The sequence below is a fragment of the Nymphaea colorata genome, chromosome 11, assembly GCF_008831285.2.
Source record: "Nymphaea colorata isolate Beijing-Zhang1983 chromosome 11, ASM883128v2, whole genome shotgun sequence".
In the NCBI taxonomy this organism is placed as follows: Eukaryota; Viridiplantae; Streptophyta; class Magnoliopsida; order Nymphaeales; family Nymphaeaceae; genus Nymphaea; species Nymphaea colorata.
Genome location: NC_045148.1, coordinates 20,840,277 through 20,867,563, shown reverse-complemented (window position 1 = coordinate 20,867,563; position 27,287 = coordinate 20,840,277). Strand labels below are relative to the sequence as shown.

Genomic DNA, 27,287 nt, shown 5'->3' with positions numbered 1-27,287 from the left:
ATAAATTTTTCATGTGTTGTTTTCTTCTTTGATATTGCAGTTTTTCTAAACCAGCGATTCTTTTGTGTCCTTCAAATTCACGTCTGCTTTTTTAGATGACGGACACATGCCCCTTTCAGTTCAAAATTTTAAAGGCTGGTACCATGTTTGTCTGTATTTAAAGAGATAATTATTTTTAAGTCTCCTCATATGTAAAGGGCCTTAGTAAATCTATTCTTGATATCCACTTATTAGAAAAGACGGACATGGTATGACAGATCCCAGTCCTAGCATCGCCATGACCAGGCTAGGCTGGGCCGGATCTAAGCTACTGTAAAGCTGAGCTTAGGCCATGGACACGGGCTGCAGCCCTGCCCTAGTCCGACTTATCAGGCTGGGCCAGTCTGATGTCATCCTTGCCATCACTACCATCTCTTCAAGGTAGAGGCCAACCATTAGCCTGCCTTGCCATCACTACCATCTCTTCAAGGTAGAGGCCAACCATTAGCCTGCCTTGCCATCACTACCATCTCTTCAAGGTAGAGGCCAACCATTAGCCTGCCTTGCCATCACTACCATCTCTTCAAGGTAGAGGCCAACCATTAGCCTGCCTCTGTAAATCCTAAGTTCATCCTGTGTACTCTCATTCTATCTCCCGTGGGCTGGCATTGGAGAGAGATGGAGAAGGAGAGAGATCTTTATTGTCTAAGTTATATGGATGCAGGTATGGTTTTGAGTATAGCTATAAAGATGTAAGTACGAGCATGATAATTTTAAAAAATATGTGTTCAAAAGCACAGAGAGTGTGTGTATACATATATATACCATAAAAAAGTCCAAAATAAAAGCAACATCTAAATAACAAGCAATATAAATAAAAATAATCCAAATGAATGCTAAATTGAAAGCAAGCAAAACCAAGTAAATGAAAACAACAGTTAAATAAGAATTAATATAAATAAAGATAATCCAAATGAAAGCTAAATTGAAAACAAGCAAAACCAAGTAAATTGAAGTAAGCAGTTTGAATTTGTTTTGATCTAAAAAGTAACCAAGTGTATCTGTTTTGCTGTGTTGTTTTACTGTGTTGGTATGTGTCGGTATGGGAAGGGAATCTTTCTAAAGTACCATGTGACTTAGTTTATCTTCGACGTCATCCTCACTGATCTGTCAACCGGCTATTCTCCTTGCACCTTGTTTGGGTCAAGATGCATCATACGAGTACACAGTCCTTAGAAAAATTACAGCAGATTTTGCTTGTAGTCGACCAAAAAAATTGGCACGCAGATGTGCGTTCACGTGGGTTTAACATTGATTCTTGTTGTTCAATTACTTGAATCGTCTGAATCCATCTGTGTGGCACTCCATTGAAATGTTTGATGCACAAGAACGAGTTTTCAGTAGGAAATGATCACGCACGGTGAGGAGGGTGACAAGGATAAGGGGATCTAGCTCTCTCACACACACGGGTGCGCTCGCACACACACACACAAGGATAACTATAACATCCTCTGTCCTCATGACTTTTTAAGATGATGTCGACATATAATGCAGCTTATGGCATATAACATAATCTGCCTTAGATTCCTACCACCTAATTGTCATAATATACACGCAAAGTTCATTGCTTGAGGAAAAGCAAAAACCTGCGCGCCACAATGTTCTTAGTTTATTAAATAAGATCGAGATGAAGGCAGATCTCAGCCGCATCAACCCATGATTATTTATTGCTGATTGGAAGGGAAGAAGGTGCATGAATATGTTAGGCATGAACCTGGTTTATGCAAGGAGAATCATTATCGCCATCTGCCTTTTGATATATTTGTTTTCCCTTTGTCCTGCTTATGTGGTGTGTTTGGTGGTGGACACGAACGCAGCAAAAGATATTCTGCATTATCATTTGGTAAAGAAAAGATGGGAACGATTCCTATAAGTGGTATGTAATGCCTTGCAAGTAGCTTTAGCCCTAGGGCGATTCAGATACTGCTAGGTCGTAGACTTTCATTCCTTCATTACTGCATCCTCCAATAACAAAGTGGTAGAGAACGTCTGTGAGAAAGCCAGACTTCTCAACTTGCGTATTATCAATCGAGGCAGGACAGGAGGATTTAAAAAGAGAGAGAGAGAAGAGCCATTCATTGTCCTTTACTCCTAATCAAAAGTTTACTTTTTCATGATTAGTGAGCCCGCCTATCTATAAAAGCATCGTTTAGTGATGGTGAATGAAAGTTTTGTTTGCGTGTCAGAGAGGGAAAGAGATTTTTAGTTTTTGTCAGATTCCTATCATTTATAAGTTGAAAAGGCCATATTCTGTGGATGCATGACTTAAAACTGTTCTTTGTAGGTTTGGAAAAGCCAACCTCTTAATTAAGTAAAGGTACGAAGCAATTCCATATTCATTATGCATGCGTTGTTGCTACAGTGTGTTGAAAAGGGACAGCTGCATAGAACTCGGCCTCTAAGAGTTTAACCACACGATCGGTGACTCAAGGAAAACAACCTAACCCTCGATCCCTTGTCCTACTCCATTTCCACTTAGGCGTAGGTTCTCACTGGTCTACTTGATTTTTCCTATCAGGAACAACAGATTGGCGACCCAAGCTAGTTATTGAGCAGTTGAATTGTGGCCTTTCTAATGGTGTGTTTGTTTCACTGCAGACATTGATCACTAGGATTTGAGATCCATGAATTTAATAGTGAACACCCCCTCAAACCCGACCTTAAATTCACAGTCTTTTACATGTAACATAGATTTAAGATTCACGTTATTGAGAAACTTAGTTTGCTTAAGTTGAAGACCTTCCAAAGCACACCTTGGAATGTAGGTTTAGTTGACATTTAAACATATTTTTCTTTATTAGAGCTAGTAAATCCGTTGCATGCACTAAGGTGGCGCATGATATGGATATGCACTGAAAAAAGGTTGAAGTTGAGATATTTTGGAGATTTTTAAAAAAGAAATGTCATTTTTAAGCTTTTAATTCCTCATTACCTTTCTCTTTTTACTTATCAAAGGTACTATGGCTATTATACGCTCTGGTACACAGAAAGATGCATATAACCAGTTTCGGCCAAACACCCTTACAAATGGCCAACTGCATTATCTCCGCTGGTTGAATATTTTACTTCGAACATGTTCAGTACCTCAAATTACATTATAGCCCTTGAAAAAGAAAGGCGGACTACCTCCCCCCCTTTTCCACAAAAATAAAATGAACAGATAAAATTGTTTTTCCATTTTATTCAGTCAAAGGCAACTTGGTGCATTGAAACACTTGTGTTCAATCCCAAAACACGCACCTTGTGCTACTCCGTTTTTTTTAGGAGCAACTCTGGATTATCACCTCGCTAATGCTAGGCTATGACGTTGAAACTTCGACAATGTGTATAGCCTCAGCCTCGTTTGATGCACAAAAAAAAAAAATACTATGCAAAATAGAATTTTTTTTAAGTTTGTACGGAACATATTCATTAAATTCGGAAATTAGCCTCGTTTGATGCACAAGAAAAATACTATGCACAATAGATTTTTTTTAAACATAGGAAATTTATTTTGCGTTTTTCATTGAATTCCAAAAAACTTCCCACACAAAAAAGTCCACTTTTTTCCACGAAATTTTTTTCCTTTCATAGATTAATAATTTTACCATAAAAAACTTCATGTGCAGAAAAATTGGTGCACAGGGATGGAAATGACTAAAATATCTTCATTAAAATAATAAAATAAACTTTTAAAAATAGTAAGAAATGATTGTAAAAAAGTGAAAATGTCTAAAATGTTTACTCCTTTATTATAAAAAATTTCAAAAATGGCTGCATTCCTCTTTGGTGTATATTTGTTGCCCACCTGTTGCATGGGATTCTAACACATCAAGTACAGCCTGATCAGGCATTAAGATGGTACTCCAGGTGCTTGGTCAGAGTATTCGAACTCATCGCCGTGCGGGACCGGTGTTTACAGCTTTGACCAACTTCATGTTGGCCGCCAAATTTTTCTTCGCATATCTTGTCCTGAAAAAGGAAGATAGATCAATTAAAAAGATCATATCAAAGATAGCGAGGGTCGATGTTCATGTTGTAAGTAAAATGACTTTGTACTGGAAGTCTGGATCTTGACATAAAGACATCTTTTTGTCATTCTGTAAAAAATAAGCTGCTACCAGTAATGGCCAGACAGCGACCTTCCAGGATGATCTGTCTGAGCTCATAACCCGAACTCATGATGATGCTCGATAATAAACTGACCTTGAACTTGGTTTTCACTGAAAAACACGTGGACTTTTTTATGTTTACCTACTGCAAGTCCTAACAGTAGGAAGTAAAAAATCTTGGTTTCAAAGTTATCACTCACCATGGTGCGCCAAAGCCTTTAACTGTATATATACATATATACAATCCTTCAATTTCTTCACTTGAGTTTGAACAGAAAAACCCTTCAACCTTTCACAACACACTGTCCAATGCATTGCATAAGACATTATGTTTAATCATACCCGTTTGATATTAGATGCCTGTCATTGGATGGAGGTTTGAAAGATTATATATGTATAAGTTCATTGGCAATTTGCACAGTGTGTGGTTCATCCCTCAGTGTAAATTTAAACACAAAAACCCTTACTTTGCTTACAAGAAAGGTCATTTCGTTGCTTTGACTTCTCAGAGAAGAGCGTACACCCGAAACGCCAAGATATCCTCGAACAGGAAGATTTCTAGCTCGTGAACCTAGCCCGGTATGTGCAACTGCAATCCTTATATAAAAGGAAACAGTAGGTCTCTATAAATGTTTAGCTTGCGAACCCTACTGCTTGATGACTTCGAACAGGCTCTTCCAAGTTAATCCAAAACTGTTGCAGGGGCTGGACGGTTTCGTTCCCGAACCCCCCAGACGTACGCGTCTGCATAATCCAAAACTGCTTATCAAAAGAAAAAGTAATAAGATACCATCATGGCCAATTAGTAATTCAATTATTGGGCTTTTGTTGTTGATGATGATGGAGACTCTGTGATGTAGTTGGTAGTGGTGGGGGTTGTGCGATGAAAACTCTGAGGGCATGGCGACTGTTGAGTCTTTATGCTGCTGATATGAGTGCAGTGTCATAGTCCTGCTTTTTAGTGTACCCACCATTTATTAGGCTTTGTCCTTTCTCTCTCCTTCGGTTCTCTCCCTACAAGAAATGCGTTTGGCCTTCTTGGTTGGTGTTGCCTCCCCATTTGTCCCTCAGTTGCAGGTCTTCCTTTCCAATTAAGATTCCTTTGCTTAACCCTTGACCCCACTCTTTCCTCCATTGACCACAAACCCCAGTCCCCATCTGCGTCTTGTTCTCTTCTTCTGAACCTAAACCCCTCCTGGTTATAAGTTCTTCTCCATCTCTTTCTGTGTGAGTTTGTGTGTGTGTGTATGCATGAGAGAGACAGAGAGATAGCGAGAGTGGGGGAAATTCCATTTTGGGAGTTCACAGGCTGCACCAAGGGGAGGTATGGAGTTTCTCTTTTGTGCTTTTCTACTGTGCTGATCTTCTGTACTTTATCACTTCTTTGAAAAGAAAATAATGAAGCTGGTTCTTGCTTTCTTTCGCGGTTTGGGAGGGGATTTTGAATGCTACAACTAGTATAATCTGTTATACATATGCAGTTTCAACTACTCTATAAGCAAACTATCCCACAAGGCATGCTGTTGTTTCAGAAGAAAGGTTGCGATAGTCTTAAGTCACTCTTGAGTTCCAACACTTTTCCAAGATAATCCAGACCAGTATTCTAAGATTTGACAAACTTTTGCAGTACCAAATGGCATCGTCGTCTTCATCATCACCATCATCTTTAATAACAACAACAACGACATCTTCTTCCTCATCATCAAACCCTAACTCCCCATGTGCTGCTTGCAAATTCTTGAGGAGGAAATGCATCCAAGGATGCACTTTTGCACCGTACTTCCCTCCAGAAGAGCCCCAGAAGTTTGCTAATGTTCACAAGATCTTCGGCGCAAGCAACGTAAGCAAGCTGTTGAATGAATTGATGCCTCATCAAAGAGAAGATGCAGTGAATTCTCTTGCCTATGAGGCTGAAGCGAGGATGAAGGATCCCGTCTATGGTTGCGTTGGTGCCATCTCCGTGCTTCAAAGGCATGCGCCTCTCTTTCTTCCTTCCCTTTTTTCTCAAACTTTTTCACTTAATTTATGAGCTCATGCATTAAATCCTAATCAAAGGTGCGAATAAGAGACAAATTACAGGAAAAAGAGCTAGATCAAACTTTGAAAGGCTAAGCAATGATCTAATGCTTCTCATCAGGCAAGTTCACCAGTTGCAGAAGGAATTAGATGCAGCCAACGCCGACCTCATGCGCTACGCTTGCATACCAACTGAAATCCCCAGAGCCATACCTTCACCATCCATGGCAGCCGCGCTTCCTATGGCACAGTCCAGGAGTAGGCACACTGATCTTGCAAGGATGATTGCAAATGGGAGCCCCAATTACCAAGCTTCTTATTATCCACCGCCATATGCATCTTGGAGAAGCACCAGAGATGGCAGTGGAAGAGACATGTGAACTCTCTCTCTCTCTCTCTCTCTCTCTCTCTCCCCCCCCCCCCCCCCCCCCCCAACCCAACCCAAAGGGCATGGCATGTACATTACACGCGCTTACACAGCAAGCAGTCATAGGCATCTGAGAATTCGCTATTCCTAGATTTCATCTCTTGAAGGTGAAACACTTCAACCTTCAAAGGACACCGTAATCTTCTCGTTGCACTGAAACTTTTACATGCATTTAGTAAGATAAACTTCAAGTTTTGGCTTGAAACTTTTGACCGAAAGTTGATTCTCTTCACAAACATTTTTCAGTGTGATATTCACCACTGTTCTTTATCGCACCTAAGCACAAAAATAACCCACAGCTTGTAAAGTACTTTGCTAAATATATTAAATATATGATTCTTTATGAACAGATTAAACTTTAAAGAGCACAGACGTTACTATTCTCTTTCATGATGCTTCAGACGGTTTAATCGTCGTTGCTTATAGCTGATACATCACTAATACAAACTCGGGAATGTGTTCTCTAAGATTAGTTTTGTACTGTGTATAATTAACCACTTTCGTGTTACTACTTGTGGTTACCAGGACCTTGTGAAGCAATGAAGAGAGGGATAGCCTATGGAGGTCTGCCATTTTCTCTGCACAGATTCAGTTGCCTGAAAATGCCCGAAATATTTGTAAAGCTTGCACATAGCCACCATTAATAGCTTATTGCTTTCATGGTCATTTTCTATTGAATGTCATGGTATTTATGTAACATCTGCAGACAATCACTTCCATCGTTGCTACTTCTTTTTTTTTTAAATTGCTATTTCACGAGTGTCCTTGCATCTTTATATGCTACAGTAATTTAACTGTGGCTGGCCCGTTTCCATAAATATCAACAATCATGACTCCCCAGTTTGATTTACTCGTGCAAAAAGAATCTTCACCTTCATTTATCTTGGACTATCATGCAGCTGTAAATATAGTAGAAAACATTCGTCTTTTCTGTTTGTCATTGCTTTTTATGCCGCTTCTGTGTGCGATCAGTGGCCTGAGCAGACACCAACAAGACGGCAATTTGTTAGTATTATATAGATTCGTGTTTTTCCAGTTTTGCTGAAACAGAAGACTTGTTTTGCGCCAATATAGAAAATTTTATGGTTTTCTCTTCTGGTTTCGCCAACGCTTGCACCAAATGGTATGGTTCTAAAGCTCCACTTAATCCAAGTACTTTTGCAAGCACTGAATTGGGTCCTCCATTTTCTTGCAAGCTAAAGTGTTAGAACTTAGCACAGCATTTAGTCTGTTCCTGTTTCTATTCTCATTGGCACCAGATGCATTACTTGCCTGTTTCATGCAAGCATAAAGCCAAGCAAAGAATTTCAGCAACGGTTTTGTGACTTCGTCATTGCATTAAAAAAAAAAAAAAAAAAAAAAAAAAAAAAAAATCCCAACAACAACGACAAATGAGTTCAATTTCCATGCATTTGTCTTTGTTAAGGATTAATGATATATAGATTTAACCATTTCCACTTGCTCTCTCTCTCTCTCACTTTCTATATGTATATAACACATGCAGAGACAAAAAGAACTTAGATTTGGTCGTCTGGTGTGTGTATATGTGTCTGTATGTCACGAGATTGATTATGAACGTTACATAAGAATCAAAATCTGAAACATGGTTGTGCTTAATTAAATATATGTGCTTCATTTTACTGACCGTCTCGAGGCATTAAAAGAAAATCGGGCTGAGCTCTTTGTTTTCCTGCAGAATAATTATTAGCAGATCGCACTGTGCATCATTCCATTTGCTACCTTTCAAGACACTGGAAGATTTTCATTATCATCTCAGCAATCTTTCAACTTCTACATTTCCCCACAAAAATGTTTTAATTAATTTAAGAAAAAGCACCCCAACCATCTAGAACCATCAGACTGCTTGTAAGAAATGAATGATGATTTCACTTCGTCAAGCATAAATAGAACTAAAGATCATGCAAACCATCGTCGATCCATCATTTACACTTATTTTCTCAATGTCGAATAGGAAAAAGGTCGCGTCCCAGTTATCATAAAAGAAGGGAACGCATCTTTTGGATGTTTGCACGTACCCCCTTTTTTCTTTTCCACTTTTTTATTATAAAGACGATGACTTTTTCTATTCTGATCGAAACTGAACATCATGTGATTCTCTAGCCAAACAAAATCGTAGGCGATCTCCAGTTTCTAATTAAAACTGCAATTTTCTTTTGCTGGTTCCAAGAACGAATGGAGAAGGAAGTGATGGTGGCACTGTGTCTTTTATCTTCTGATCAAGCCTGTCCGCAACTGCAGTGGGCGATACTGTCTTTTCTGCTCAAGCAGTAACAACCAGCAGTTATTATACTTGCTTTTGTTGCATTCCCACCATGTGAAAGTCATCCTACGGCACATAGTTTCTTGATTCATGTGGGAATCACAATTCGACCTTCTAGAGATTGCTTTACCCTCACCCTGTGCCTCTTCTGTTCTTATCTTGTGGTGAGATAATCCACACTTACCACACCAAACGTTTCAGAGCCGGCCAGTACAGTCCATTTATGATAAAAAATGCCCTTACGGCATGACTCACGAGAGCGGTGAATTGCATCAATATTCTTCAAGTCGCTCATGAGAGTACATCATAAATGCACATGCACAGAAAGAGAGAGAGAGGGATTTTTATTTCAACATTACTAGAGATTCAGGGAAGAGAGACATCCTCTGCTTGCTGTACGTGAACTGTAACGAAGTAATGAAACTAGTCAGAGAGAGGAGGGACGTGGGAATCGGGGCCAAAATGATACCAACCCAGAAATTCTGTCCTGTGATTTGAACCCAACTTGGCCTCTCTCTCTCTCTCTCTCTCTCTCTCTCTCTCTCTCTCTCTCTCTCTCTCTCTGAACAATGGAGAGAGGAAGATGAAACGTAGTCGTTTCTCCGAAAACAAGCTCGACCAAATACTTCAATTGAATGACGCGCTACAGGCAGGAGGGAAGGAATAAATTTCTACTAAAAGCCATTTGGTTATCAATCTTTATTTCCAAGAACGTTGTTGTCTTGGGGAGCAGATAAGGGGAAGAAGAGCAGGTTTTTTCAAAAAATGTCTTATTTCCAAATTATTGCCGATGTGCCAATATGTCAGAATGATCCCTTTCTTCCATAAGTAGACGAAAGGGTCTTCCAAATCCTGCAGTTTCATCAATGACAAAAGGGAGTGAAAAGAAGAATGCTGCCATTAAAATGATGAACGGACGATGAAAGGAGCTTCCAAATCCTTCAGTTCCATCAATCACATGGGGGAGAAAAGGCAGAATGTGCCATTGAAGGAACATTATGGTAATTTCTGTTAGATGCCTGCTAGATCTTCATATCTAGATGATTTCGAAAGATCACATGATCGGTCTTCCCAACATGAAGTCCACTCATCTGCATCCCCATAAGAAGGAAACACGCAATGGAAACTCAAACCAGATAACAAATTAGAGCAAAAAAACAAATTGATGATGGACAAAGTTTTGTGGGGTTACCACCTTCAGAGGAGGGCACCCATAAATCTATGCAACTGGCCCTTACGATTTTGTTTTTGGGTGATGCCACTGTAGTTGGAGCGACCCTACAGAATGAGCAGAAGGAATGTTAATCAATGGACAGTCCGCATATGAGATTTGAATCAAGGCCTGAAGGTAAAATGATGTATCATAGAGGAAAGGACCAGAAGATTTGTGGGGGTCTCGCACTGAGTCATCCACAGTGAAGTAGATTGGGCAGGAAATGGATCCCACACTTACTCGTGAAGTGGGTCCTGTCAACAACCACTCATCAATGATGTATTGGGATGACCAGGGAGCGATCAGACAAATTTTCATGAATGAAAGTTGCCACCATGGCAGGTGGGTCCATGAGTACAGGGCGTAGTAATGGCAGAAAAAAAAAAAGGAGAGAGAGAGAAAGAGAGAGAGAGAGAGAGGAATGAAGAAGAGTTGCGTTAATGGATGTCTTGAATTCGGATCAGATTTCCAATCAAACTGCGTTAAAAAATCGGTAGGGAAAAAAGGTTTAAGTTAAATGGGATAGGATTTGGGTTTAAGTAATGACATCTGGTTGAATTCAGATTCAGATTTTGTTTTACATAAGTATCTGATTGGATTTGGGTTCGGATTTGAATTCAATTTAAAATTCAGTCTTAACATGTCATAGTGTGGTTCAAATTCGGTTGTGTATTTAAAAATTGGCTTCCAGTGTGAATTTAAAAGTCAGATTCATACCAGATTCGGATTGTGAATTTGAAAAATCTGATTCGGATACTATATACATATAAATATCTCCTTGATGAATCTAACCGAGGATGGGTTTTAGACTTTTAGAAATATAAGGTCTAACAAAAATCATTAAGTTTCAAAATGCATGAACTTTCTAGGAGTTTCATATCAATCTCTTAGCCATATCAACTCATCAAATCTTCATAAGGATCAGTTTACACAACAGATTTTTTATGATTCTTTCCAGAATTTTATATTTTTTTAGGTCCATCTTGGTGCAATTTATTTGTTAAAGAAAGCTTAAAGTTGCCGTACAGCACGTTGGGCGTCATATTTGAAGAACACATAAACTAAGGAACTTATATATAATTCAGTGAAAGGTATATGACAATTCTCTCTGTCTGTTTTCTTTATCAAATGTTTTTTATTTGTGTCCTTATCCAAGACAAGTGATTGCCGTTACCATAGTGTCCTATGCCAACTACGGTCTCATTCATGGATTTTGATCTCGTTGGACACGACAGGATCCAAATTCATGTCTCCAAAATCTATTACGCTGTATTGGGATGGGAAACGTGGGTAGATCCGGTGGGTTTCTTCTGCAAAAGCGTGCTTGAGGGAGAGGTCTCCCTACCTTTATGGGCAAAGAATACGAATAAAATCAAAGATCTGCAGGGCTTGTTATGTTTGGATGCATAGGATCTATACTTGATGTCAGGCTTTGACCCTTTGTGGGGTGTTATAATATGGATCTGAACACCCAACTGGTCAGATCCACGAATGGCGTTTCGCAACTGTTGGCTGTTTAAGGCCTTGCCTATTGTCTAGCATTTGCTTCTTACCGATCTCACCTGTCTGCGCACACCAGACATGTCACTTGAGTAATCAATTGAAGTGACGAGGGGTGGCGCACACAGGGCAGTGATGCAGTCCTTTCGAAAGGAGGGTCAATGTTATAAAACCTGTGGTTGTTGTTATGATTTAATGCACTATTTTTTTGTATTGTACTGTAAATAAAAAAGTCCTGAAGCATGAACCTCAAGTATAAAAGGCTATTTTTTACAGGAAAAATAACCATTTGGAGTCTACCTTTTCAGTGCATGAATCAAGACAAACACCCATGTTCCAAAAGGAGGGATTTTCCCCTCAAGAAAGCGGTTAGTTTTTACTTTTATTTTTTATCCTAACAAAATATAGTTTATGCTCTATATTTCTCTGTTTTCTGGTCTCGTGCAGCGGGAACTACAGGACAAAGGCATAACTTTCAACTCGTGCTGAAGGTGGACAGGAGAATGAAACAAAATCATCAAACGGGAATTTAAGGTGACTTCTTTCTGCAAGAACCAGTAAGAAACCAATTCAGTTCAGTGATCCATACAGCGGTTCCAGGCATTATTATTATTATTATTATCATTATTATTAGTCTCATTGATTTTTCAAAGGAAATATGATAATTTTTTTTTGTCTATTTACACATCTCAACCAACATGTACTGTTGGTTCAATCAACCTGCACGAACAACTGCAGAGGCAAAAACACGGTCAAGCTCCTGGATGAACTATTCCGACTGTCCAGTATAAAAATAAGGATGTGTGCATAAAGGTATCTTTGTCCACAGGCATTTTAATGAAATGATGATGATACTGTGCCAAGATGCGGAAACGCGAAGGACGATGCACAGTTTCATGAAAAGAAAGGGGATGGAGACAAAAATGCACAGAATCATTCACCATAAGATCAACATTCCTGCCAACAGTTACAGTCGGCACACCCAAATAACTCTTCTGCTATTAACTCTGCACATAAGACGCAACGCTATGTAATGCAAAAATTAATCACCTGATCAAATTCCATACCCCGGTGTCTCCTCTAAATACTCACATATTCTTTGACGGGGGCCTGCTGGAGAAAAAGGAAAACAAAAAACAGAAACGGCAAATCATATAAACATGAGTTCCTTTACTTCTCTTTTTTCTTCTTGGTGAGGGATGAGCTTGCTTCATGAGCTCTGTGATTTTCTTATAGCACTATTTGCTATTCATTCCATCCCTCAGCAAGCAGAATGTACGGAAACAACCGACAGTTGGAGTGAATTTCTAATCTTCCACTTGCCAGTGTTGTGTTTTGCCTCTGACAGGGGCACGCGACTGTGACTTGTTATGGGAAACAATAACCAGAGTCATACTCTACTGTCCACATCATTGCTAGTCGATCCAGAATTCATCTTTGAGTGATCAGGAATCCAGAAAGCTAAAATTGTAGATGCAGTGACAAACATAACCCGACGTGGTGCCCACTTCACAGAAGGTGTGACACCGATATGATTATTCCAGCAGGCCACCTGCAAAAGAAACAACACGGTGGCATCATTAAAATTTTCCAAAATGTCATCAGTGTCAAATATAAACCCAACTCAAAGATGAGATCACTTGCACAGCATGGGCTGACATAGAGAGTACTATAATGTCATCCAATTGAAGCATATCTCCAACTATGACATCCTAAATCTTGCTTAGGCATATGATGATACCCTTCCTTACCATGCATCCGTTTAGTTGAACCACCGAACAACCAGACTGCTGTTATAGCGTTTAAAGGCCTTGACCAGCAGTTTCGGACTGGTTCACAAATGACCTGATTAATCACAAACCCAGATAATGTACCGATGCAGAGAAATGTAGCCATGCACTTAATTCCATCTCACCCATGTTTAGGATTTAGGAAGCAAGCAGAAAGAGGAGAGGGTGGGTGGTGGGCTGGGGTGGTGGGGGACGAGGAGGAGGGTTGGGGACCTAGGCCATAAACTTTGTGCAAATATATTAATGGAACTTCATGCTTCAGGTACATTTAGTTCATCATTACCTCATTTTTTGTGTCAATGCTCCAAGCATGAAGTGTTCCATCTCCAGATCCTGCATCAGGTACAAAAAGTAACTTTTTATGTCCAAGATTATCTCCAGGGACCTTCAATTGTTGTAAGTTTCACAAAGATAAGCAAATCTTAACATAGCACAAGAACCTAGATTCTACAAAGAAGGATTAGCTACTCAAATTAAAATTGCAGCTGCAACGTAGCAGGCTTAAAGAAACTGAAATGGACTACTAATCATGCAGCTTTAACAAAAAAAAAAAGAAAACAGTATCATGTACAGAATTTCCCACTATTAATACAGCACTAATGATATGACCAAACTGATTGCTCCATTCATATCTTACGAACTCAACAAGCTTCTGATTCAACGTAAGTTTACTGCAACCTTCAAACTTTTGACATCAAAAACCTACCAGAAGATGAACAGTCCTATTTCTCATTTTCTCATGGGTTTTTGCCAGTTACAGTTGTACGACTCACAAGCTTTTGAACAAAACAGTCATGGCAAATAAGGTAAAGAAAACTGTATAACGTTCACATTAATATTCATGCAATCTTATTGATGATCTCCCTAGAAAAACAGAAGAAAAGGTTTCTGGTAATTTGAAAGTATAGAAAATGTACGCCACAGAAAATTGCTGAAAGCAGCAAACAGTCCATAGATGTCATGAAAAAAGTATAACCAGGGCATGTAAATAAAACTTAAACGACATAAGACTAGTATTTCTCAATCTAGCTCTGATTCTTCATCAAACTTACTTTGCAGGAAATCACAGGATGCTGCTCAGAGAACAATTAAAGAGAACAAATTATGGATAAGAATACGCCATAGAGCCAATATCAACAGCGAGAAACTGACAAATCATAACCAGTATTATATGCTACCTGAAACAACATAATGTCCGTCTGGAGTAAAAGTTGCTTCTATTGTGGAATCACGACATGATTCCAAGCTGAATCCACATTTCTGGACATAAACAACAAAACATTAGAAGCTTCCTTAGCCATCACAAGGGTTAAAAGAAACAACATTACTTCAACACCGAGCAAACCTTTTATTTGAGAAGTAACACAACAGAACAAAGAGAGTGCATACATAAATGAAGTTCTAGCAAATTGCCACGTGATAACATTATGAGAGTTGTTGAAACAAGATATACAATGGAAGCATAGGACAGAATCCAGACAACACATATACATCAAGACAGCCAGATCGCAGATCCAGATGGTACTGATGAATAAGGTTAGCAATTTGGACCATTTGAGGAATAAGAAACTATCAGTCAATCTACATTTGTAACTAGAAGAGGACATTATGCACAAGAAATGGGGTATGAATCAGAAGACTCAGAAACATTAGAAGTGAGGAAAGGTGTTGTTATGTTTACGAAACAAGGATAGTTATGTCCCAATGAGCAAAACCTTAATGCTTTGGTTTGTGAATGGCCAAGTGCTTTGACATCTTACTTTACCTTCCATCTATTTCTGTTTATCAACAGCTAAGAGAACCATGTTTCAACTTTCATTAACCATTACCTCTTTTCTAATTATAGCCCGAGATACAGTTGATACAAACTTGGGTTTTCTCGGATATAATATGGCAGAGTTATTTTTCTCGGGAAAATGTGCATAAATTTTAAACAATAAAAAAGGAAGATCTTAAAAGAAAAATGCAAGAATTAAGATGTGGTAGTAGAAAATGTAAAAAAGTGAAAAATACAAAAAAAAAATAGAACAAGATAAGAATACATGAAAAAACAAATAAAAACATCCAAAATGAAAAAACACAAAAAAAAATGTGTTCTTTTCGTTTTGGCATTTTTTTACAAAAAAAAAACATGTTTTTTGCCTTTTTCGGTTAACTTATTTTCCACATTTTTAATGTGCTTTTTCTGAAAAAATACATGCTTTTCGTGATGATATATATATATATATATATATATATATATATATATATATATATATATATATATATATATATATATATATATATATTCCACAAACCAAAAAAAAAAAAACAATTGGAAACCTATGATTATATCAGTGATCTAATGAAAAAGAAAAAAAAATTGTATGTTGCCGCACCCAAGTGCTGCAACTGTTTCGAAGAGTCCCTGTTACATACATTTTTTAACATATCAAACTTTATAGGGTGATCTTACTTTCTAATCACATATGCGTATGTACCTAATGTACTTAACAGTTAACACTGACAGAGGTATCTCAATCATAGAATGTATTAGACCTAAGTTATGTCAGACACCATCCTTGCCTATTATGAAGACCTTGTATTCATTTAATCCAATATTACCATCAGAGTCACATGTCACAAACATAACAAATATGAGCAAAAATGAAACTAGAGCACGTGTAAGCATCAGGTCCACAGGAACTACATAAAAAGTAAGATACCATAGCAGACAGATAAGTTTCAGCTAGACATTACACCCAAAGGCTACTTAGCAGATGCACGACAGACCTTCTCCCCACCATATGCGTCAAGAACATAAATGTGGTTGTTTGTCGTAGTCAGGAGCATTGACTTGCCATCATTACTGAATTTGATGTCACAGACCTCTGCTCTATCTCCACCAACAAGAAAAGTATCAAATGGGCCCTGTGATTTGTGAAATAGCAGCAATGAGTCTGGAATACTATAAAAGAGTTGTGCACCATTCAATCTAGTTACAGACCTTGTCATAAGACCGTGAATCAAATAACTTAATAGCCCCTCCTTCCATGGCCACTGCAAATACAAGTCCTTGCTGATCATAAGCAACAGTAGGCCGGCCACGCAATCGTAGAAGTCCCTGCACACTATAGCAGAATCCATGAATAACAATCAGGTGATACGAAATATTGGAAGGACCAATCTGAAGATGATGCTTTTCGTCACTCTTAACAGCAAAGATTGTAAGACCCACGATTTTCCCTTTCCTTAATTATGGGAACGTTAATATGGGCAGGAAATAAAGATAACTCAAGGCAGCTGCAATGCAAAATGGAAAAATATAGCAATAAAACATTAACCTGGCAAGCATTCACCCGAAGATCCCACAGTCGCACAGTGTGATCAACTGAACCTGACATGAAGCTATCATTGACAGGTGACATGCAGAGAGAAACCACCCTGCAGCCAGAAAAGAGAAATGAGAATAAGAAAAAAAAAATCAGCATTGGAAAGAAAGAAATGAAGATTTTCCAGCATAATACCTCTCTCTATGGCCTTTGAAGTTACGCAAACACCGATTGTCATACAGAGAAAGATAACGCAGTGATTCTAGTCCAAGAAGAAAAATGGTCATTTGTCCATAAAACATGAAAGTATATAGATTCTATACCATAAAGTTGGGCATTGTGAAGCTTACCATTTGTTGCAGCAAAATTGTACCTTGAAGAGCATATAATCGAGCTTGGATGATGTGTGAAGCATATTCTATCAACACCATGTTTTTTGTTGTATGTCATTTTCAGCAGCCTGATTTCAATAAGAAGCATATGGGATCAACAATCCTATGAAGAGAAGCAAGTCCTCTATCAAGAGGATAATGGATATCTAGATTTCTAACAGTAGAATGAAATACATATCAGATAAATGATAGACACATAAATACACATATACATACTATTTTGTTAAAAACAAACCTAGGTGATAGGCCCCCATAGGCTTTTTTGGTCACTTATGTTGGTTGTCCCTAAGCAACTTGCCACTTGAGAATGTCTAGGCCACAGCCACTTAAAAGTGCATAAGCCATCACTTAGGGTGCCTAGGCTCACCTAAGCACTCAACAGATTAGGCTTTTTTCTTTAACAGACTAACGTCCTCGAACCTAGGCAGGACTAGGTGCATTACGTGGTGAAAATAAAAAGTCAACCAATAAAAATGCAATATTAATTAAAACAGGAAAATTTCCGAATGAAAAACCTAATGTTATCAATGTACGAAATAAGTAAGATACATGAAGCACAGATGAAAAAACAGCCTTGCCAGAGAGAATGACTCACGTGGCATTAGCAATATCATAGAGCCGCACAGAATCATCCTCACTAGCTGTAACCAATAGATCTTCTTTCCGATGAAAATCAACTGAGCTAATTTTCCCAGCCTGTACAACATGAAAAAGAGATAATAAAAAGGAAAAGTAACCATTAAGTACAGGAGGAAACCTATCTGAAGAAAAAAAAACAGAAAAAAACAATCATTTTCTTAGAACCAAAAAAGAGAATGCATGCTATTTAGCTCAAGATGAATTCATTAAGCAAAGATGGTAAAAACTAGACGTGGGTGCAAGCCTATACTTAAATGGAAGAAGTACGTGGGAGATCAAATTTGTGACTAACAAGAAAAATTTGTGAGGGAGATATGTTGACATTGAAATATGAAGTATAATTCTTTTTCATGAATGTTTCCTAAATTTGCACGGTCCCAACTTTGCAGTTAGTTAGCAGGTCTTGTAGGGAGAAGCACACTCTGCTCAGGGGTCAAGGTGGATCTCCGATGGCAAATTTTTGAGGGACATATATATGATTTTGAATTAGCATTTTCATACATTAAAAGGAAAAGAGTTCATATCTTGTTAGAAAAAAGAAAAAGAAGTATGTAGTACAGCTGCAGACGTAGGATCATCCCAAAAAACAGCAAAAGGTCTAGACAGTGGAAGTAGAAGGGCTTTCATCCAAGTTTCCAACCAAGTAAATCCCCATGTCATTTTGTGTGCTTTCACTTTGGCGTTTTGCTTTTTTGGTCCCTATCTTGGTGTAGGTCCGGGTTGCTTTTCCTAACACCCTCACCATTTGCCATCCTGACCATTTGTTCCAAACAGCAAAGGAGTAAATCTACCCGCAGAAGGAACTTCGCCTTCACCCAAAAAATAAACATTAAAGAATTCTCCTAATATCGTGGATACTTGAAGAACAACAGTTATACACCTCAAAGTATTAATAAAAAAGAAGTCATAATAAAACTGGAGGTGGAATTTGATCTCCACATTTCCAAGCTGTGAACCTTAGCTGTTCCTAGACAATTAACTTAGTTATAGCAAATTTTCTTCCCAAAACGAGTTTCCCATTTTTTTGCCCTCTGTTCCCTTAGAGCACTAGAAGAAATAAGAAAATTTTCTCCCTGTGTGACTTCTATTCTTTTAGAGACCCAACCTTGCGTAATCCTCGGTTGAGAAATCGCAGCAAAGATCCAGCAAGCATATTCCACTAAGGAAGATTCTACTTCTTACTAAGTGAAGCTTTCAGCTCTTCGTTAGAATTCCGTATATTATACTTTCAGTACCAAAACACAGAGAATCAAAAGAAAACTACCACTGCATAGAAATTGCAGTTTGCGGAGGCAGAGAGAGAAAGGGAAAACTCACGTAGTCAGAGAAAACCGCCCCCACGGCCATGCTTCTGACCATGTCATCATTCAATTCGATGACAGCCATACTCATCCCCTTTGTCTACACATTAACAAGAAATCAACGTTAAACAAGTCACCACCATACGCTTTTCAAGAGAGCGAGCGAGAGAGAGTCAGAGAGATAGATAGAGAGAGAGAGAGAGAGAGTCAGAAAGAGAGATTACCTCTCGTAGGACACAACAAGATTGTTGAGCCGCCGGAAGCCTGCCGTCCGCCACCGGAAGATGGCTGCTCTCCACCCTTGCAAGCGTCTCGTCGGGAAGCAAAAGAAAACAATGAGACGGCCGTGTTTTTTATTTTGGAATTTTCACATTAAACCTACCTTATGAAGTATTTATATTTTCATGCCCTAGTTATAGCGAGTGACAAATTAATACTTCCAAATTGGCCACTAAAATTAAATTTTCCTTTAGCAAATGCTATTAAGACACTAAAAAACTAAAGAAAATGAAAAAGATAAATGTAAATAAATATTTTTGCGAATGATGGAGCTAAAAAACAATGGAGTAGTCTGGTTTTTACTTGTTAATTCTACTCGTCGAGTCGTCGTTGAAAGAAATTCCGGACACCTTCGAGCAGCAATAATTATAAAGGAGAGCAGGAGCTATGTCAAAAATTTAGAACAAAGAAGGCCGTCATGGAATGGGGATAAAACATTCTGCGGTTAAACGAAACTTCTCTAAATTATTCTGCGCAAATGAAGAAACACGAAAAGTCACTGTGAAAAAAATACGAGATACTCTCTCATGACCCCCCCCCCCCCCCCCTTCTTTCTCTCTCTCTCTTTCTCTCTGCAGTTTGGCCATGCGTAGATTGAAGCTGCTTGCCTCTCTTTGCTGCGTCTACTAATGCTCCATTTCTCTACTGACGGGTGATCGAAGGCGTTCCAATGAGGGTGCTTTCACTTGAACTGCCCGTCTATCAGGATTTTGCCATCGAAAGCAGTTGCTTTCCTTTACACCCTTCTCCTTCGATCTGATCGAGCAGGAGAGGTAGAGGGAAGTGAAAAGAAAAGAATTTCTGAGGATCAATGGCTGGGGCCACCTCAGCGCTCTTCCTTCTCGACATCAAGGGAAGAGTGTTAGTGTGGCGCGACTACCGCGGAGATGTCTCGGCGACGCAGGCAGAGCGTTTTTTCATGAAGCTCATCGAGAAGGAGGTGAATTCTGCGGATATTCTGTTATTTTTTTTGGCTTAAAATTTAGGTTCTTTTGCTGATTAGTTGATGGGCAGTGGCGAGATTGAGGTGGTTTCTTTCGATATGTTGGATCTTTGTTGTTGGTTTGTGATTGGGATCTCATTTGCAATTGAAACTATGGTAACTTTTAATGCATCATGGTCTAAATTGTGCTCCGTTCCGTTTCCTTTTGTTTTGCTGCACCTAGATTCGCCGGTTGCAATTCTGATGCTGAATTTTGTTCTTCATGATTTGCATCCCTGGTTCTTCAATATTTTTCGATCTACTGTATATTGATTTAGAGTATTCTACTTTCGTCTTTACTTCTCTTGTTTGCCAGCTGTCGGAGGCTTTCCTGGAATTCAGATCTATTTTATCTCTACTGCTGATCAGGAGAACATTCCTCAATCAATAACCACCTCTGTCCTACTCATTTCTAAGATCTTGCTTATGATGTACATATTTGTTTTCGCCATAGCGAAGGAAACTTTTTTGAGAGCTGATAGACCATCTCGGTAGAAGCGCATGCTAAAAGGAGAACAGCGTGGTTTGCTTCAAGAAAGTCGATTTCATGCATTTGCTGTTTCTGAAAATCTTCTCTGAACCCGGACATTGTCCACGGTGTTGCCCCCATAAGTCGTGGTATCGCGTGGTGTTGTTGACTCGTTGCTTACTCGTGGTTGCCTATCTGGAGCAGGGACATTAAGTGGTCCGCTCATTGTAAAAGAAGAAAACATTAAAAAACTTGCACATTACTGGCGTTTTACCTTTCCCCAGAATTACATTTTCTATACTAGAAAAATTTATGCTTCCTTTCTACTACTGACTATATAATGATTACTTTGAAATACAATGAATAAGTGCACAATTATCTTGTCTCTAAGGTGATGCTGTGAACTGCTTATCATGGTCAAAATCCCTAACTGACATCTGTGTCAAAATTTTGCTATCTGCACATGTATATTCAGCACTCAAGCATAGAAGTAGAAGACACAATCCCATCATGGTTATGATCTGGTGTGATGTTGATGTGCAGATATGATTAACAACTAGTCAATCATGTTAACATGGTCCACTTTTGCAAAAGAATGGTTAACGATTTTGATACAAGTACACATTCCTCTTGTAACCTGTAACTGTTGCTTTTAGTTTACTTATTTGTAGTTATGGTTCTCTTTCATTTTCTGGCACAATATGTCAAACTCATTCAGAAAGTTTTATGTTCCTGTTTCATTTTATTCTCTTGGATTTGCTTTGCTGCTTTGGTTCTTTATACAAATTTAAACTGATTACTAGGTTCACTCTCCAAAAGGCAAATTCAATTACATCTTTATGGTGATGTACTCTTTTTTTCTTTATTACATATGACAGGGGGACCCTGACTCTCACAATCCAGTTGTTTATGATGATGGTGTTACATACATGTTCATTCAACATAATAATGTTTATCTCATGACAGCTGCCAGACAGAATTGTAATGCAGCAAGTCTTCTCCTGTTTCTGCATAGGCTGGTTGATGTAAGGTTTCTTGATACAAATTCTTTCTAGATTCTTGGTATTAGCCTTCATTCGCATTTCACAGTTTGTATTCCATTTTTTCTGCTTTCATTTAATAGAATGTTTTAAGGACACACCATATATAGAAAATGTAGTTCAAGAACATCTTGAAATGAGTTGGTATTCTGTATCTCACAGTGTATTTGCTTAATATTTATGATCAATCCCTTGACGTTTCTGTTCATGTTTGCACTGTGCTAGGTTTTCAAGCATTACTTTGAGGAGTTAGAAGAAGAATCTCTTAGAGATAATTTTGTTGTTGTGGTAAGCCCTTTTCTTTATTATCTTCATCATCCTCTAAAACTATACAAAAAAGGTACATTCTCACTAGGAATGTTAACTTGTTTATATATACATGAAACTTGAGCTGTATCTGCAATTCTGCCATGTCAAGTCAAGCTAAAATTGGAAGTATTAAACATGAATACATGATAGATGCTCCACACATTTCCTACAGAAGCACACTTGCTTTGCATGTACTGATTTGGGTCCTATTTGCAGTATGAATTGCTTGATGAAATGATGGATTTTGGCTATCCTCAGTATACTGAGGCAAAGATTCTTAGTGAGTTTATCAAAACGGATGCTTATAGGATGGAAGTCATGCAACGCCCTCCCATGGCTGTCACTAATGCTGTATCATGGCGCAGTGAGGGAATAAGATACAAGAAAAATGAAGTGGGTCTAATTTCTATTTCCTCTATGAGTATTTGTTTAAATTTGATTAGTGATACTGTATTTTAAGCTCTTAGAGCCTATCACATTTCAGGTGTTTTTGGATGTGGTGGAAAGTGTCAACATACTTGTAAATAGCAATGGCCAGATTATTCGATCTGATGTTGTTGGTGCCTTGAAAATGAGAACATATTTGAGGTATATCATTCTCTTGGTTTGTGCATGGCATCTTCCAATCTTTCCCTCATAGATAATGTAACGATTTTTCTTTTTCATGTAACCTGAGAAAAAGAAAACATTATAATTTTTCCTTTTCGATGAGATTTGAGACATTTGATGATCATAGCCTGGATCATAAGCATCAAGCCTTTTATCCTTCTCTTTCCAGCCATTTGTTTCCAGTTAGCCATTGGTGACTTTGTATTAGACACATCCGAGTCAAGCCCAAAGTATCTCTGCAAACCAATACCTTTTCACATATGACTCTTTCTTATGTGCTGGGGGAGCTGGAGCGGAAACTTATGCATAATCTGCACATTGCAGAGACCCATGTATGTCCCTTACCAATGAGTCGCAGCAGTCGGGCTGTCTGTGGTGCTTGGATTTCTCATAGCACTTCTTTTATCTGCCAAGTTAGAGAAGATCCTCTTACAGTTGTTGGAGGATATATCATATCACTATGCATCTTAGTGAAGGTCATCTGGTTGCTGCTTTAAGAAATGAGTGAGATTGTTTCTGCAGAATAGTGTCTCTGTCAAATATGTTATCCTGAAGAGGGTGCATATATGTCTATGCATATATCTGTGCTGTACAAAGGAATAGACAGTGGCTTATTTGAGAGTACTTTCAATTTTAATTGAATAGTCAGCATATAACAAGTGCCACTTTTCTCTCCATCCTTTGCAAGTCTAAACAAGAACTAATGTATCCTTATTTTCTCAGTGGAATGCCAGAGTGTAAGCTAGGGCTGAATGATCGTGTACTTTTGGAGGCTCAAGGTCGAACGACAAAGGGCAAAGCAATTGATCTGGATGACATAAAGTTCCACCAGTATGTAGATTTTTTTTTTCCCTCCTTTCCTTTTCCTTAAGAGCTATTTTGGCTCATGCATGTTTGTTTCAGTAGATAACAAGGAACATAAATTTCTAACCTCATAGTTTGTCTTTTTTCTAGATGTGTGCGTTTGGCTCGTTTTGAGAATGACCGAACAATATCCTTTATACCTCCTGATGGATCTTTCGATCTGATGACATACAGGCTTAGCACTCAGGTGTCTCTCTCTCTCTCTCTCTCTCTCTCTCTCTCTCTCTCTCTTCCTCCCTCTCTCTCTCTCTCTCTCTCCCTCTCTCCCTCTGTCTCTCCCTCCCTCACTCTCTCCCTCTCTCTTTCCTTCCCCTGCACATGAAACTTGAACTGTTAGCTGTTCTAGGTAAAACCTTTGATATGGGTGGAAGCTCAAGTAGAGAGGCATTCAAGAAGCCGAATAGAATTCATGGTTAAGGCCAGGAGTCAATTCAAGGAACGTAGGTAGGTTCTTTGATAGTTCTTGCTTGCATTCTCTTTTGGTTCTAGTATTCAATCCTGATTGCTTCATGGTATTGCTGGAATGATTGTCTGCAGCACTGCAACAAATGTTGAAATTGAGCTTCCTGTGCCCTCAGATGCCACCAACCCTAATGTACGGACTTCTATGGGATCTGCTTCATATGCTCCTGAAAATGATGCATTTGTATGGAAAATAAAGTCATTTCCTGGTGGAAAGGTGTGTTATGTTTGGTTGAATCACATTGTTCTAGGCTCTGTTTGGAGGTTTTTTTCCATGTAATCATCTGCAATATTAAGTTCTCATTTTAGTTTTACATTGATCTTTTATTTGGTCGTCTAGGAGTATATGTTGCGTGCAGAGTTCAGTTTGCCAAGTATAACTTCAGAAGAAGCAACACCAGAGAAAAAGGCTCCTATTCGTGTGAAGTTTGAGATTCCATACTTCACAGTCTCAGGAATACAGGTTTTTTCTTGTCCCTGTGTGGATTTTGCCTCTTGTTGGTATCTTATTGACCTCACGAATTGTGGACAATAATCCATGGATACATCTCGAGAGGATTTTATTTCATGTTTTTAATGGTTATATAATTATTCTGAAATGAACTAAGTTGGTTTCCATGAGCCTATTGACTCGAGGTTCTTAGCTTCTCAAGATTGAGTATGTTATAGTTGTATATGTAGAGCAACATCTTCTTCCACCGACTTGAAGGCACAGGTACTCCAACTTTTTCAATGGAGATAGAATTTCCTCTGATTATTTCTGCATGATAACATAGCAAATATTGAACAGGCAGGAAAGATATAGATAGCAGGACAATTACTACTCAAACATGGTGTTAGAAATTATTCATTATTTAGAAGACATACCTCAGTAAATTGTGTTTCATTATTTCCATACAAGCATTTATTAGTTCCTTGTTAAAATGCCACATCTAGTTCACTAATTTTTCTACTAAGGACATGATCAGTGAAGGAAAAACTTTACCAGAATAAGGGAAAAAGATGTGCTCATCCCAATCATGGAGTAACCATTCATATGACTCTCACAATTTGGCAAATTATTGTTATTGATAGTGTTCAATTTCCTGCTTGCAGAATCACCCAGAGCCATGATAAGCACTTATTGTGTGCCAGTTAGAGTTGGATTCAATATCGTGTGTAGTCCTACAGTTATAGGATCGTCAAACCGGCTAGAACAATGTTTGGGAAGTGTACAGTTAAATAATTGCTTGATATACTCAGAACCTTCTCAAAGGAAGTAAGGTTAAAAGAGCAGCTGCGTTTTTATAACAGTTAAACATCAACCTCCTGAACAAATTTAAAATCAGATATAACCATGTATTGTTGATAGTACGGCCTCTGTTGGCAACCCAACTTTATGAATATCTCAAGTAAATATTTCCATATATTCAAAATATTGACATTCTTGTATTTCTTTTGTCTTGACTTTGTGATGATCCATCTAAGTGTTGATTTCTCTTAAATTGGTTCTTTTATCCCCATCTCACACATCCAGGAAGATAGGGAAAATATAAATGGCTTGAAGCACAATAGTTTCTATTTCTAGGTATCTCTTCTCATGCCTCTGTATGTGTGCATGTGCATGGATGTTCCTGAACTGATATAGGAATATTTGTTTCTGTGTATTCGTGTGTAATCAGTGGTGTTTGGCCATGACTCATCCAGCAAACTGGTTGATGAAAGTTTTAAGTGTTCATGGAGTAGTGTAAAATTATAAACACCACTAATAATCTGAGAAAAAAGTTGGTGATAATGGAGCTGAATGATCTGCTAATCTGTTCAAAATCATGGAAAATGATTCTGATTCTTTGTCCATCTGTTTGAAATATGGTTTAATCTTTTTTTTTTCCTGTTGTTGATGTTGTAGGTTCGGTACCTTAAAATCATTGAAAAGAGTGGATATCAAGCCCTTCCTTGGGTGAGATACATAACCATGGCTGGTGAATATGAATTGAGGCTCGCGTGACATTTTTACTTCCTCCTATATTGCTTTATTGATTTACCAACTTTTGCAAATTGTATCTGAACATGCTGTCTAATTCATTCATGGCTTTTAGCTTGGTTTTTATCGTGTTCTGGTTTTTCTCTTCTCCGTTGATAACATCAAGTGCTGTAAGGATGCATTTGTCACCAAAAGGATTCTGCTTCACCAAGTTTTATGACAACTATAAGTCGTGTTCCCATAGTTTTGGATTTTTCATTGTGCACATGTTACAGAAGCATGATCCAACTGGCTTTTGGGGAGGAGATGGTGAATGAGAGAGGGATATGACCCATTTAACAGTTTTTCTTACTCCTTAAGCCTGTTTTGGCCTAGATTTAATGGTTGATAGTTGTAGGTTCTGGGTTGGCCGTCAGTTTCCTCTTAAGCTATTGCTTCATTTATCAAAACTACGTCCATGACTATATCTGCATGATGCATATTTAGTATGATATAAAGCCTGTAATAGGATTCCTCGCACGGATATGTGGTTTTTGGATTTTTCGTTCAGGGCCTTCCATAGTCGGGCAAAAGGTCCATAACTTGTGAGACATTAGGGGCCACCCCATGCTCCGGCTGTCAGTCTCTGAACCGTGAACCATGCTAAAGGATACGTTTGCCAAGAAATAGTTAGTAAACAACCACAAGTGACAAAACGAAGGTTCTTAATTTTTTTGTCTGATACGTATGTCTTCCATGACCAAATTCATGAGTCTGATAAGAGCTTTAACAACTGGGACTTGGACTCACAGTCAGATATTATTTAAGCATCTGGCCATTTCCTCATCAGGATGCTAATGGTTCTTTTCTTTGTTTCTTTCTTCCCCTCTTAATGATGAGCATAAGTGCCCAGTTGTCTATCCATTTCCGACTTGCCAACCCACATGCTTAGCGCACCATGTTCTGGTTGTTCTGTACCCCTGAGATTGGTGTTTGGGCCATGTCATTGTTGTGTTGAAACAAGCTTCATATTTAAAGTACTGGATTCTTTTCTATAAGGACCGCATAGATATTTTTAAAAAACGCCTGCATCTTTAAGTTTCTTTAAGTTTTAATATCTTTCCCGCAGTGCTTTTCCTGTCTGCTGTATAATTGTATTGCGCTTGGGGCAGGAAACCTTGGTCGAACACCACATGGGTAACTGGAAAAGAGAGAGAGAGAGAGAGAGAGAGAGAGAGGGATATGTGTGTGTCATCCTTGTGCAGGGGCGATTCTAATCTTCTTGTTATCGTTCCAATTTTATCCGATGTCTCCGTGGATAATACAGAGAC

General features: G+C 38.5%; 3 protein-coding genes and 1 pseudogene across 3 annotated transcripts; 2 read left to right on the top strand and 2 right to left on the bottom strand.

The window, feature by feature from the left end:
- Positions 1–5,146: 5,146 nt before the first annotated feature.
- Positions 5,147–7,272, top strand: LOC116264833 (LOB domain-containing protein 25). Its single transcript, XM_031645248.2, has 4 exons — positions 5,147–5,454; positions 5,758–6,101; positions 6,268–6,522; positions 7,099–7,272. Exons 2-4 carry the CDS (start codon positions 5,764–5,766, stop codon positions 7,106–7,108), a joined length of 603 nt encoding a protein of 200 aa, XP_031501108.1. The 5' UTR covers positions 5,147–5,454; positions 5,758–5,763; the 3' UTR covers positions 7,109–7,272.
- A 5,083-nt stretch (positions 7,273–12,355) lies between these two features.
- LOC116264834 (protein ANTHESIS POMOTING FACTOR 1) lies at positions 12,356–19,363 on the bottom strand. The gene is made up of 11 exons (XM_031645251.2): positions 19,225–19,363; positions 19,017–19,100; positions 17,656–17,756; positions 17,019–17,128; positions 16,864–16,930; positions 16,681–16,780; positions 16,344–16,460; positions 16,130–16,267; positions 14,536–14,617; positions 13,641–13,690; positions 12,356–13,119 (listed from the first exon to the last, which is right to left on the bottom strand). Exons 2-11 carry the CDS (start codon positions 19,089–19,091, stop codon positions 12,958–12,960), a joined length of 1,002 nt encoding a protein of 333 aa, XP_031501111.1. The 5' UTR covers positions 19,092–19,100; positions 19,225–19,363; the 3' UTR covers positions 12,356–12,957.
- Positions 19,364–19,816: 453 nt separating this feature from the next.
- On the top strand, positions 19,817–26,103 carry LOC116265039 (AP-1 complex subunit mu-2-like). The gene is made up of 11 exons (XM_031645559.2): positions 19,817–20,219; positions 21,609–21,755; positions 21,996–22,058; positions 22,296–22,472; positions 22,564–22,667; positions 23,412–23,519; positions 23,643–23,739; positions 23,899–23,996; positions 24,090–24,231; positions 24,355–24,477; positions 25,903–26,103. Exons 1-11 carry the CDS (start codon positions 20,091–20,093, stop codon positions 25,999–26,001), a joined length of 1,287 nt encoding a protein of 428 aa, XP_031501419.1. The 5' UTR covers positions 19,817–20,090; the 3' UTR covers positions 26,002–26,103.
- Positions 26,104–27,176: 1,073 nt separating this feature from the next.
- LOC116265087 (U6 spliceosomal RNA) lies at positions 27,177–27,287 on the bottom strand (annotated as a pseudogene).

Coding starts and splice junctions, on each gene's coding strand:
- LOC116264834 (XM_031645251.2), bottom strand. CDS start 19,091: ATGAGTATGGCTGTCATCGAATTGAATGATGACATGGTCAGAAGCATG. Junction 16,931..17,018: donor CAATTTTGCTGCAACAAATG/GTAAGCTTCACA, acceptor TTCTTGGACTAG/AATCACTGCGTTATCTTTCT. Junction 16,781..16,863: donor TTCAAAGGCCATAGAGAGAG/GTATTATGCTGG, acceptor TTCTGGCTGCAG/GGTGGTTTCTCTCTGCATGT.
- LOC116264833 (XM_031645248.2), top strand. CDS start 5,764: ATGGCATCGTCGTCTTCATCATCACCATCATCTTTAATAACAACAACA. Junction 6,102..6,267: donor GCCATCTCCGTGCTTCAAAG/GCATGCGCCTCT, acceptor GCTTCTCATCAG/GCAAGTTCACCAGTTGCAGA.
- LOC116265039 (XM_031645559.2), top strand. CDS start 20,091: ATGGCTGGGGCCACCTCAGCGCTCTTCCTTCTCGACATCAAGGGAAGA. Junction 22,059..22,295: donor GAGATAATTTTGTTGTTGTG/GTAAGCCCTTTT, acceptor TCCTATTTGCAG/TATGAATTGCTTGATGAAAT. Junction 22,473..22,563: donor TAAGATACAAGAAAAATGAA/GTGGGTCTAATT, acceptor ATCACATTTCAG/GTGTTTTTGGATGTGGTGGA.